Consider the following 14,299-nt stretch of genomic DNA (forward strand, 5'->3'; position numbering starts at 1 on the left):
TTTCAGGGCAGGGCTAAGGGTAGGGGTAGTGGCTGGGGCTGGGGTTGGGGAGGGATAGGGGATATACAAATGGCTACTGCCTGTCAGCCTGCCCCCTCATAGTCAGTAGTAGAGCACGCTGCTCCACACACACACCCTCACACACACACAGAGCACAGAAGACGGAAGAAGCTGAATCAGAAACGTCCCCCCTTTCACACACACACTCGCATGTGTATATGGATATGTGGCATTCCTAGACATCCTCTCTATCGCTACCTCTCTCTCTCTCCTTTACTTTACCTTTGGTTGTGCTCTCTCCCTCCCTCTTTCCCTCTTCCCTTCTCCTTCTCTAGTTTTCCTTCTGCTCTGCCTGTCACTGGCAGTTGTCTGAGAGAGTGTGTGTTGAAGAAAGCAGAAGAGAAGAGGTGCAGGACGGGTCAGGATGCTGTGGACTCTGCAGATGTATGCATCTACAGGTTTCCCTCAGGGCTGACTGAAGACAAGACAAAAACACTCAAGGCACCAGGATCCTAACACACAGCTTGTCTATTTTTTTGCATCTCCTTTGGTTCTCAATCAGTCCATCAGTTGTTCATCTTTGTCCTCCTTTTTGGTGCTTTTCCACGGGTGCTATTTTGGAAGCCACCCAGAAGAGAAAATGAGGTCCAGGTTGCCTCAAGCCGCTTTGCAGCCCTTTGTTCTAGGACTGTTGCTGTCACTGGTGGACACCAAAGGAACCTTCTATGGAACAGGCCATGGGAACCCGTTCTATGGAGGAGGCCATGGCAACAGATACAACCTGTACAAGTCTGGAGTCAACTCACACTACACCCCGGGCAAACCCATGGGCCGCCACAAGTAAGTGCACCTCCTGAAACTGTCTCTAGTCTCACCTGTACAAGGCATACGTTGTAATGACTTGGATTCATATAGCACCTCTCCAAGTGCTCAAAGTGATTTACATGGCAATAGGGATTTCCATTGCAAATAGAAATATGGACTTATAGATCTTATCCAAAACAATTTACAATACTACAGGGGAACCCACCTTCAGCTGTATTTTCACTTGAGCAACACATTACGAATGGGTAATAATAGTATGGTTAGCGTATCGCTTCAATAACACTGTCTGAATTGACTTGTGGTTTCTCTCTCTAACATACACACACTGTCAGCCTTTCTCTACGGTTCACATTTAAAACCATCTATGACTGAGGATAAACATTATGGAGAAACAATGACATGCTGCATTATGGCGACAAAGAGCTCATTATAAGGTTTATTGTACAGTGGTGGGGAGAGCTGAGCTGATGACAGGGGTATTGATCTTCTGAGCCCTGTGTGTGCCAGTGTGTGCGTGTGCGTGCATGGCTTTTTGTGTGTGTATGTGTATATAGAGGGGGGGCTCAATTAGAGGCAGAACCAGGAAGGATAAACTAGTACCAGGGCTTGTTGCTTTCTGATCCTGTTATAGTCGTGTAGTAATTATCAATTCAATCAAACCCTTATTTTTTGGTGATCAAATGTTTTAATTGTCTATGTTTAGACAAGTACACGTGGACAAAGAAACAACCCCTCCCCCCACAGGACTTCTTAACCTCTATGGGCTAGGCGGGACGAATTCGTCCCACCTACGTAACAGCCAGTTGAAGCCTGTGGCGCGATTTTCAAAACCTTAAAAATCCTATTACTTCAATTTCTCAAACATATGACTATTTTACAGCTATTTAAAGACAAGACTCTCGTTAATCTAACCACACTGTCCGATTTCAAAAAGGCTTTACAACGAAAGCAAAACATTAGATTATGTCAGCAGAGTACCAAGCCAGAAATAATCAGACACCCATTTTACAAGCTAGCATATAATGTCACAAAAACCCAGAAGACAGCGAAATGCAGCACTAACCTTTGATGATCTTCATCAGATGACAACCCTAGGACATTATGTTATACAATACATGCATGTTTTGTTCAATCAAGTTCATATTTATATCAAAAACCAGCTTTTTACATTAGCATGTGACGTTCAGAACTAGCATACCCCCCGCAAACTTCCGGGGAATTCGCTAACATTTTACTAAATTACTCACGATAAACGTTCACAAAAAGCATAACAATTAGTTTAAGAATTATAGATACAGAACTCCTCTATCCACTCGATATGTCCGATTTTAAAATAGCTTTTTGGTGAAAGCACATTTTGCAATATTCTAAGTACATAGCCCAGGCATCACGGGCTAGCTATTTAGACACCCGGCAAGTTTAGCACTCACCAATATCAGCTTTACTATTATAAAAGTTTGATTACCTTTTGTTGTCTTCGTCAGAATGCACTCCCAGGACTGCTACTTCAATAACAAATGTTGGTTTGGTCCAAAATAATCCATCGTTATATCCGAATAGCGGCGTTTTGTTCGTGCGTCCCAGACACTATCTGAAATGGTAAATCAGGGTCGTGCGCATGGCGCAATTCGTGACAAAAAAATCTAAATATTCCATTACCGTACTTCGAAGCATGTCAACCGCTGTTTAAAATCCATTTTTATGCAATTTTTCTCGTAGAAAAGCGATAATATTCCGACCGGGAATGTCCATTTAGCTAAACTGAGGAAAGTAAACAAAGCTTTCGGTCGACGCGGGCACGAGCCTGAGTCTCACAGTACTGTAACCAGCCACTACCCAAACGCGCTACTTTTTTTCAGCCAGAGCCTGCAAAGCCACGATTCAGCTTTTTGCCGCCTTCTGAGACCCTATGGCAGCCGTAGGAAGTGTCACGGGACAGCTAAGATCCTCACTCTTCAATAAACAGAGACAAGAAGAACGACACCTTGTCAGACAGGTCACTTCCTGCCTGAAACCAAATGAGTTCTGTTATACTCACAGACACCATTCAAACAGTTTTAGAAACTTTAGGGTGTTTTCTATCCATGTGTAATAAGTATATGCATATTCTAGTTACTGGGTAGGAGTGGTAACCAGATTAAATCCGGTACGTTTTTTATCCAGCCGTGTCAATACTGCCCCCTATCCTAAACAGGTTAACCCATAGTTAGATTCCTGGGTCTTCAGAGTCATACGCTGATGTAAGAACCATTACGTTTCTTTCACTTGCTCCATGCGTATGTGCTACAGATATTTCCATGTTTATAATGTCCATGAATTACTGCAGCCACTGCTGTCTGTTTAATTTCTATGGGCTAGGTGGGACGTTAGCGTCCCACTCTATTCAACAGCCAGTGGAATCGCGTGGCGCGAAATACAAATACCTCAAAAATGCTATAACTTCAATTTCTCAAACATATGACTATTTTACACCATTTTAAAGATAAGACTCTCATTAATCCAACCACGTTGTCCGATTTCAAAAAGGCTTTACAGCGAAAGCAAAACATTAGATTATGTCAGGAGAGTACCCAGCCAAAAATAATCACACAGCCATTTTCAAAGCAAGCATATATGTCACAAAAACCAAAACCACAGCTAAATGCAGCACTAACCTTTGATGATCTTCATCAGATGACACTCCTAGGACATTATGCTATACAATACATGCATGTTTTGTTCAATCAAGTTCATATTTATATCAAAACCCAGCTTTTTACATTAGCATGTGATGTTCAGAACTAGCATACCCACCGAAAACTTCCGGTGAATTTACTAAATTACTCATGATAAACGTTCACAAAAAACATAACAATTATTTTAAGAATTATAGATACAGAACTCCTTTATGCAATTGCGGTGTCAGATTTTAAAATAGCTTTTTGGCGAAAGCACATTTTGCAATATTCTGAGTAGATAGCTCGGCCATCACAGGCTAGCTAATTTGACACCCACCAAGTTTGGTGCTCACTAAACTCAGAATGACTATTAAAATATTGGATTACCTTTGCTGTTCTTCGTCAGAATGCACTCCCAGGACTTCTACTTCAACCAAAAAAAATTTGGGGTTCCAAATAATCTAGAGTTATATTCAAATAGCTCCGTTTTGTTCGTGCGTTCAGGTCACTATCCGAAGGGTAACGCGCGAGCGCATTTCATGACCAAAAATGTCAAAATATTCCATTACCATACTTAGAAGCATGTCAAAGGCTGTTTAAAATCAATTTTTATGCTATTTTTCTCATAAAATAGCGATAATATTCCAACCGGACAACGTTGTATTCATTCAAAAAGTGAAAGAAAAAAATGGCGAAGTCTCGTGAATGCGCATCTCCAGACTCACTGTCCCCAGGCAGGCCACTTACAAACTCTGCTGCTGTACTTTGCCCAGAGACTGGAGACGCGTCATTCCGTTTTCTGAACGCTTTAGAGAGCCAATGGAAGCCGTAGAAAGTGTCACGTAACAGCACGGATGCTGTAATTTCGATAGAGATGCAACAGAAGGACTACAAATTGTCAGACAGGCCACTTCCTGCATGGAATCTTCTCAGGTTTTTGCCTGCCATATGAGTTATGTTATACTCACAGACACCATTCAAACAGTTTTAGAAACTTTTGAGTGTTTTCTATCCAAATCTACTAATTATATGCATATTCTCGTTTCTGGGCAAGAGTAGTAACCAGTTTAAATCGGGTACGTTTTTTATCCGGCCATGAAAATACTGCCCCTTAGCCCCAACAGGTTATAGAATGAGGTGCCTGCCAACACGAGGCTATCATTTTTCTGGCCCTTGAATGTTTTGGTACCTACTGGAGAGCTCTTCTTTGTCTACACCCATTCAGCATCGTTCACACCCTTTTAAGCCTTAGCCCCACCCAGCTCTTTAAGGGTTCACATGTCAAGACTAAAAGTGGTAAAAGTAGTAGCCTACAATAAGGAATACCTCCAGGTAAAACTACATTTTATCCAGTCCTTGGCCTATATCCTAATCTGACAATGGTGCAGGTCATGTTGTTTTTCACATTACTGTCTGGTAAACACACACTATCAAAAAAAAGCTACATTGATTTGACTCATGCACAGGATACAGAAGTGTCACAAATAATGCCGTTGTGTTGAAGGGAGGACCAATACGCAGCGCGAATGTGGATACTCATCTTTTTAATAAAACACGAGCAAAGCATCCACAGGAAAAAAACAATAAACAATACTCACGACAAGAACAGTGTAGCAGGCTAAACAAAAGCAGTGCTCACAAACAACTACCCACAACCACAAAGAAAAACACACACCTGTTTATAGGACTCCCAATCAGAGGCAACTAGAAACACCTGCCTCCAATTGAGAGTCCAGCACCCAACCTACACATAGAAAACCTACCTAGAACCTACACACAACACAAACCCTCTGCCACGTCCTGACCAAAACTAATACAATTACTCCCTCTGCTGGTCAGGACGTGACAGTACCCCCCCCCCCAAGGTGCAGACCCCGACTGCACCTAAAAGAAAAGACAAAAACCCCCAAACAACAAAAATATCCCCCTAAACTAAAGGGAGGGAAGGGAGGGTGGCTGCCGTCAATGATGGCACTGTGCTACACCCCCCCTCCCCAACCCACCTATATAGGAGCCGGCTCAGGTGCGGGACATGGACCTCGTCGCCCACTTAGGTGGTGGCGATGGCTGCGCCGGGCAGACGGGCCACTCTGGCTGGCCCGGAGGACAGGCGGGCCACTCTGGCTGGGCCGGAGGACAGGCGGACCACTCGGGATGGGCCGGAGGACAGGCGGGCCACTCGGGCTGGGCCGGAGGACAGGCGGGCCACTCGGGCTGGGCCGGAGGACAGGCGGGCCACTCTGGCTGGGCCGGAGGACAGGCGGGCCGCTCTGGCTGGGCCGGAGGACAGGCGGGCCGCTCTGGCTGGGCCGGAGGACAGGCGGGCAGCTCTGGCGACTCCTGACTGGCGGGCAGCTCTGGCGACTCCTGACTGGCAGGCAGCTCTGGCGACTCCTGACTGGCGGGCAGCTCTGGCGAGTCATGACTGGCGGGCAGCTCTGGCGACTCCTGACTGGCGGGCAGCTCTGGCGGCCCCAGACTGGCGAGGCTGGGCTGACGCACTAGATGCCTGATGCGTGGGGCTGGTACAGGACGTGCCAGCCTGGAGACACGCACCTCAAGGCTAGTGCGTGTAGCGGGAAACACTGGACCGTAGAGGCGCACTGGCGGTCTCGAGCGCAGGGTTGGCATCACCCCTTCAGGCTCGATGCCCACTCTCCCCTGGCACATGCGGGGTGCTGGTACTGCGCGTACCGGCCTGAAAATACCAGGCCTCACCACAGCCCCTACCCCAAAGGACGGGACCTGTCCAGTCTGTTTCTGTCCAAAAAGGGTACGGGGAGCTGGCCTGGGTCTCCAATCTCGCCCCGCCAAACAGCCCTTGTGCCCCCCCAAAACAATTTCTTGGGGCTGCCTCTCGGGCTCCCTTACCCGCCGTGTTCCCCAGTCCTCGCCAGAATTCCTCCGCTGCTTGGTCCTGGTATGGTAGGTAGTTCTGTCACAAATAATGTCGTTGTGTTGAAGGGAGGACCAATACGCAGCGCGAATGTGGATACTCAACTTTTTAATAAAACACGAGCAAAGCATCCACAGGAAAAAAACAATATACAATACTCACGACAAGAACAGTGTAGCAGGCTAAACAAAAGCAGTGCTCACAAACAACTACCCACAACCACAAAGAAAAACACACCCCTTTTTTTTAGGACTCCCAATCAGAGACAACTAGAAACACCTGCCTCCAATTGAGAGTCCAGCACCCAACCTACACATAGAAAACCTACCTAGAACCTACACACAACACAAACCCTCTGCCACGTCCTGACCAAAACTAATACAATTACTCCCTCTGCTGGTCAGGACGTGACAAGAAGGTGTACACGGTACAATGAAATGGTTACTTGCGTAGTACAAATTTCAAGGATATAAAGTGTCCAAATAAAAATATTGTATAAATATTTAGATGGCACTTGTCTAAATTGATGTGAAGGAAACTCTATAACCATCCCTCACCCATATCTAGCGTGAAGGAAATGCTATCTAGGGAAGTGGATGGGTCACTATTCTCTAGACATGTACACACTTTCATGAAATACAATCGTTTTTTTTCCCTCATCAATCTACACACAATACCCCATAATGACAAAGCAAAATCAGGTTTTTAGACATTTTTGCCAATGTATTTATTTATTTATTTTATTTCACCTTTATTTAACCAGGTAGGCAAGTTGAGAACAAGTTCTCATTTACAATTGCGACCTGGCCAAGATAAAGCAAAGCAGTTAGACAACATACAAAAACACAGAGTTACACATGGAGTAAAACAAATATACAGTCAATAATACAGTAGAAAAATAAGTCTATGTACAATGTGAGCAAATGAGGTGAGATAAGGGAGGTAAAGGCAAAAAAAGTCCATGGTGGCAAAGTAAATACAATATATCAAGTAAAACACTGGAATGGTAGATTTGTAGTAGAAGAAAGTGCAAAGTAGAAATAGAGATAATGGGGTGCAAAGGAGCAAAATAAAATAAATAAATACAGTAGGGGAGAGGTAGTTGTTTGGGCTAAATTACAGATGGCTATGTACAGGTGCAGTGATCTGTGAGCTGCTCTGACAGCTGGTGCATAACCTCTCTGGGCTAGGCGGGACGAATTCGTCCCACCTACGTAACAGCCAGTTGAAGCCTGTGGCGCGATTTTCAAAACCTTAAAAATCCTATTACTTCAATTTCTCAAACATATGACTATTTTACAGCTATTTAAAGACAAGACTCTCGTTAATCTAACCACACTGTCCGATTTCAAAAAGGCTTTACAACGAAAGCAAAACATTAGATTATGTCAGCAGAGTACCCAGCCAGAAATAATCAGACACCCATTTTTCAAGCTAGCATATAATGTCACATAAACCCAAACCACAGCTAAATGCAGCACTAACCTTTGATGATCTTCATCAGATGACAACCCGAGGACATTATGTTATACAATACATGCATGTTTTGTTCAATCAAGTTCATATTTATATCAAAAACCAGCTTTTTACATTAGCATGTGACGTTCAGAACTAGCATACCCCCCGCAAACTTCCGTGGAATTCGCTAACATTTTACTAAATTACTCACGATAAACGTTCACAAAAAGCATAACAATTATTTTAAGAATTATAGATACAGACCTCCTCTATGCACTCGATATGTCCGATTTTAAAATAGCTTTTTGGTGAAAGCACATTTTGCAATATTCTAAGTACATAGCCCAGGCATCACGGGCTAGCTATTTAGACACCCGGCAAGTTTAGCACTCACCATAATCATATTTACTATTGTAAAAGTTTGATTACCTTTTGTTGTCTTCGTCAGAATGCACTCCCAGGACTGCTACTTCAATAACAAATGTTGGTTTGGTCCAAAATAATCCATCGTTATATCCGAATAGCGGCGTTTTGTTCGTGCGTCCCAGACACTATCTGAAATGGTAAATCAGGGTCGTGCGCATGGCGCAATTCGTGACAAAAAAAATCTAAATATTCCATTACCGTACTTCGAAGCATGTCAACCGCTGTTTAAAATCCATTTTTATGCCATTTTTTTCGTAAAAAAGCGATAATATTCCGACCGGGAATGTCCATTTAGCTAAACTGAGGAAAGTAAACAAAGCTTTCGGTCGACGCGGGCACGAGCCTGAGTCTCACAGTACTGTAACCAGCCACTACCCAAACGCGCTACTTTGTTTCAGCCAGAGCCTGCAAAGCCACGATTCAGCTTTTTACCGCCTTCTGAGACCCTATGGCAGCCGTAGGAAGTGTCACGGGACAGCTAAGATCCTCACTCTTCAATAAACAGAGACAAGAAGAACGACACCTTGTCAGACAGGCCACTTCCTGCCTGAAACCTTGTCAGGTTTTTGCCTGCCAAATGAGTTCTGTTATACTCACAGACACCATTCAAACAGTTTTAGAAACTTTAGGGTGTTTTCTATCCATATGTAATAAGTATGTGCATATTCTAGTTACTGGGTAGGAGTGGTAACCAGATTAAATCGGGTACGTTTTTTATCCGGCGGTGTAAATACTGCCCCCTAGCCCTAACAGGTTAAAGCTAGTGAGGGAGATAAGTGTTTCCAGTTTCAGAGATTTTTGTAGTTCGTTCCAGTCATTGGCAGCAGAGAACTGGAAAGAGAGACGGCCAAAGGAGGAATTGGCTTTGGGGGTGACCAGAGAGATATACCTGCTGGAGCACGTGCTACAGGTGGGTGCTGCTATGGTGACCAGTGAGCGGAGATAAGGGGGGACTTTACCTAGCAGGGTCTTACATTTACATTTTACATTTTAGTCATTTAGCAGACGCTCTTATCCAGAGCGACTTACAGTAGTGAATGCATACATTTCATACAATATACTTTTTTTTTTTCTGTGCTGGCCCCCCGTGGGAATCGAACCCACAACCCTGGCGTTGCAAACACCATGCTCTACCAACTGAGCTACAGGGAAATACAAAACCATTAGGTCTTGTAGATGACCTGGAGCCAGTGGGTTTGGCGACGATTATGAAGCGAAGGCCAGCCAACAAGAGCGTACAGGTCGCAGTGGTGGGTAGTATATGGGGCTTTGGTGACAAATAAACAAATAAACAACTGAAATATCACATTTACATAAGTATTCAGACCCTTTACTCAGTACATTATTGAAGCACCTTTGGCAGCTATTACAGCCTTGAATCTTCTTGGGTATGATGCTGCAAGCTTGGCACACCTGTATTTGGGGAGTTTCTCCCATTCTTCTCTGCATATCCTCTCAAGCTCTGTCAGGTTGGATGGGGAGCATCGCTGCACAGCTATTTTCAAATGGGTTGAGGTCTGTCTCTGGCTGGGCCACTCAAGGACATTCAGAGACCTCTCCTGAAGCCACTCCTGCGTTGTCTTGGCTGTGTACTTAGGGTCATTGTCCTGTTGGAAGGTGAACCTTAGTCCCAGTCTGAGGTCCTAAGTGCTCTGGAGCAGGTTTTCAGAATCTCTCTGTACTTTGCTCCTTTCATCTTTCCTTCGATCCTAACTGGTCTCCCAGTCCCTGCCACTGAAAAACATCCCCACAGCATGATGCTGCCATCACCATGCTTCATCGTAGGGATGGTGCCAGGTTTCCTCCAGATGTGACGAATGGCATTCAGACCAAAGAGTTCAATATTGGTTTCATCAGACCAGAGAATCATGTTTTGCATGGTCTGGGAGTCTTTAGGTGCCTTTTGGCAAACTCCAAGTGTGCTGTCATGTGCCTTTTACTGAGGAGCGGCTTCCGTCTACCATAATGGACAGATTGGTGGACTGCTGCAGAGATGGTTGTCCTTCTGGAAGGTTCTCCCATCTCCACAGTGAAACTCTGGTGCTCTGTCAGAGTGACCATCATCTTCGCGGTCAACTTCCTGCCCAAAGCCTTCTCTCCCGATTGCTCAGTGTGGCCGGGCGGCCAGCTCTAGGAAGACACTCTGTGGTTCAAAACTTCTTCCACTTAAGAATGATGGAGGCCACTGTGTTCTTGGGGACCTTCAATGCTTTTGGTACCCTTCTCCAGATCTGTGCCTCGACACAATCCTGTCTCTGCGCTCTACGGACAATTCCTTCGACCTCATGGCTTGGCTTTTGCTCTGACATGCATTGTCAACTGTGGGATCTTATATAGACAGGTGTGTGCCTTTCCAAATCATGTCCAATCATCTGAATTTACCACAGGTGGACTCCAATCAAGTTGTAGAAACATCTCAAGGATGATCAATGGAAACAGGATGCACCTGAGCTCAATTTCGTGTCTCATAGCAAAGGGTCTGAATACTTATGTAAATAAGGTATTTCTGTTGTTATTTTTATTTTATTTTTGCAAAAATGTCTAAAAACCTGTTTTCACTTTGTCATTATGGAGTATTGTGTGTAGATTGATGAGGAATTTTAGAAAAAGCGTAATAAACGTAATAAAAAGTCAAGTGGTCTGAAAACTTTCTGAATGCACTGTAAAGCAGGCAAACAGGCATCGGGGGATTCAGTTACTGTTCGATTGAACATTAGAATGGGCAAAATGAGTGACCTAAGCAACTTTGAGCGTGGTATGATCGTCGGTGCCAGGTGCGCCGGTTCCAGTATCTCAGAAACGGACGGACTCTTGGGCTTTTCAAGCCGAACAGTGTATAGGGTTTACAGAGAATGCTGCGACAAACAAAAAAACATCCATTCAGCGGCAGTCCTGTGGGTCGAAAACACCTCATTGATGTTCCACTCCTATCAGCAAAATACAAGAAGTAGCGGCCCCTTGTCTTCAGAACAGCCTTAATTTGTCAGGGCATGGACTCTACAAGGTGTCGAAAGCGTTCCACAGGGATGCTGGCCCATGTTGACTCCAATGCTTCCTACAGTTGTGTCAAGTTGGCTGGATGTCCTTTGGGTGGTGGACCAAAGGACACACATGGGAAACTGCTGAGTGTTAAATACCCAGCAGCATTGCAGTTCTTTACACAAACCGGTGCGCCTGGCACCTACTACCATACCCCGTTCAAAGGCATTTAAATCATATTTTCTTGCCTATTGACACTCAGAATGGCACAGATACACAATCCATGTCTCAATTGTCTCAAGGCTTAAAAATCCTTCTTTAACCTGTCTCCTCCCCTTCATCTACACTGATTAAAGTGGATTTAATAGGTGACATCAATAACGGATCAAAGCTTTCACCTGGATTCACCTGGTCAGTCTATGTCATGGAAAGAGCAGGTGTTCTTAATGTTTTGTATATTCAGTGTATTTTATAGGTTTGTCTTTGTTGAAATTTGGTTACCATCATGACATAATCTTGTGGTTGAAATGTCACCCTCAAAACAGCACATTATGTTCAGGACTTTTTTCAACTCCAATGTATTTTCCACGTAGATTCCACGTCACAATACGTTGAACATTACGTTGAAACGACGTTGATTCAACTAGTTTGTGCTCAGTGGGAAGTGTGTGTGTGACTTAAGTTTGTCAATGAAGACATGACTGTGGTAAATTTCACTGACTTCCAGCCTCAGAGTAATTCAACAGTACAGTAGATCTACAGTAAGGGGCCAGAAAGTTGCTACATTCTTTGTGCTCTAATGCTAGTAAAGCTTTTAATATTTTCTTGTCACCACCAAATACCTACTCAAGTGATAACATCCAGTAGCTGGATCTGGGGGGTTTCCTCCGTTTTCCTCATTTGATCATACAACTTAAAAGGATTGTCATTGCAATTCAATTATTACATGGAAGAAGAACATAGGAATTGTTACCCATGCTTAAAGATGAAAGGACTGTGAAGAACATTGCGATGTTCTGCATTGTAGAGAAAGAGAGTTCCACATGGCAGGTTGTTGTTTGGCCCTGGGGGTTTTCAGTTCTGTCCTTTTCCCCTTTCTGTTGCTTGGCTTCTCCTGAGAGCTGTACCACTCTGGACAGCAGCCCAGCTACCTGCTGCTTTCCTCTACCAGCCCCAGCAGACAGACCTTGACCTGGCCCTACTTAGTCTTTACCCTCCCCCCTCCCTCCCCACCCCCATCACCCTAATTCACCAGGGAGACAAAACCTGACCCGGCCCAACGTGGACATTACCCCCTGTTTTACCCGCCTCACCCTTACTTCTCCTCATCTTAATTCCCTCAGAGAGAGGGTCCGACTTAACATATTTCATCCCGACCCTCACCTACACTAAATACTATATACTTACCATACCATTGCTCACTATATCTCACACACGCTCTCTCCCCTTCCTCAGTCTCTCCCCTCAACCTCCCCTTCACCCCATCGCTCGATCTCACCCTCAACCTCCCCCTTCCTCTCTATCCCTCCATCCCCCTTCATCTCACCCTTAAGCTCCCCCACCCCCTCCATCTCGCCCCTTCCTCCACAGCCCTCCGTCTCAACCTCAACCTCCCCCTTCCTCCCTATCCCTCCATCTCATCCTCAACCTCCCCCTTCATCTCACCCTTAATCTCCCCCACCCCCTCCATCTCACCCTCAACCTCTCCCTTCATCTCACCCTTAATCTCACCCACACCCTCCATCTCGCCCTTCCTCCATATCCCTCCCCTCAACCACCCCCTTCCTCCCTATCTCTCCATCTCACCCTCAACCTCCCCCTTCCTCTCTATCCCTCCATCTCACCCTCAACCTCCCCCTTCTTCTCACCCTTCAAACTTCTTCGGGATAGGGGGCAATATTTTGAAGTCCAGATGAAAATTGTGCCCAAAGTAAACTGCCTGTTACTCAGGCCCAGAAGCTAGGATATGCATATGCATGGTAGTATTAGATAGATAACACTCTAAAGTTTCTAAAACTGTTAAAATAATGTCTGTGAGTATTACATAACTGATTTTGCAGGCGAAACCCTGAGCACAATCCATCCAGGGAAAAATATTTTTTAGGTCATTGTGTTTTCCAATGCTTTTGGAAAACCTGATTTATTAGGGCCCAGATTGCAGTTCCTATGCTTTCCACTAGATGTCAAGAGTCTTTAGAAATTGTTCAATGTTTTTCTTTTGAGAAATGAAGAAGTAGTCCTATTCTTTCCATGTGTCACTCAGATGGACTCAAGTTTTTTGGTGCGCGTATACAGGAGCGCGCTCCTCATCATTTTTCTCCGGTATTGGAAACCGTTTATTCCGTCTTAAATTTGATAGATTATTTACATATTAGGGTACCTGAGGTTGGATTAGAAACGTTGTTTGAAATGTTTGGACCAAGTTTACAGGTAACTTATTAGATACTTTGCAGTCATGTTGGGCGAGTTGGAACCGGTGTATTTCTGAATCAAACGCGCCATATAAATGGACATTTTGGGGATATAAAGAAAGAATTTATCGAACAAACGACCATTCATTGTGTCACTGAGACATTTGGGATTGTAAAAAGATGAAGATCTTTGAAGGTAAGGCATTTATTATATCGCTATTTCTGACTTTCGTGTCGCATTAGCCTGGTTGAAAAATGGTTTTCATGTTTTTGTATGCAGGGCGCTGTCCTCAGATAATCGCATGCTGTGCTTTCGCCATAAAGCCTTTTTGAAATCTGACACAGCGGCTGGATTAACAAGAAGTTAAGCTTTATCTTGATGTATTAAACTTGTATTTATATGAATGTTAAATATATATATTTCTGTAGTTTAAATTTGGCGCTCTGCAATTTCACCGGATGTTGTTAAATCTATCCCACTAACGGGATTCGAGCGTTAAGGGATCCCTAAGAGGTTTTTAAGCTCCCCCACCCCCTCCATCTCACCCTCCTTCTCGCCCTTCCTCCGTATCCCTCGGTCTCACCATTTTTACCGAGATTTAGCTTTCAGAAGTTGTAAAGGAACTCAAATCTATTGATATTAAGAA

The 14,299-nt window shown here is 44.4% G+C and overlaps 1 protein-coding gene across 4 annotated transcripts in view; it reads left to right on the forward strand.

Moving 5' to 3' along the window:
• Positions 1–14,299, forward strand: part of LOC106600623 (EMILIN-3-like) — a 60,513-nt gene that overhangs the window by 18,077 nt on the left and 28,137 nt on the right. For 2 of the 4 annotated variants that reach the window (XM_014192114.2, XM_014192117.2), the window contains exon 1: positions 119–840. The exons of 1 other annotated variant lie outside the window; for it this stretch is intronic. In XM_014192114.2, coding sequence (XP_014047589.1) covers positions 641–840 — 200 coding nt within the window. In that variant the 5' untranslated portion in view covers positions 119–640. Of the gene's footprint in view, positions 1–118; positions 841–14,299 lie in introns of those variants that run through there. One more of the 4 variants, XM_014192115.2, reaches the window with a different exon arrangement.

This window comes from Salmo salar, chromosome ssa03, assembly GCF_905237065.1.
Source record: "Salmo salar chromosome ssa03, Ssal_v3.1, whole genome shotgun sequence".
Lineage (NCBI taxonomy): Eukaryota > Metazoa > Chordata > Actinopteri > Salmoniformes > Salmonidae > Salmo > Salmo salar.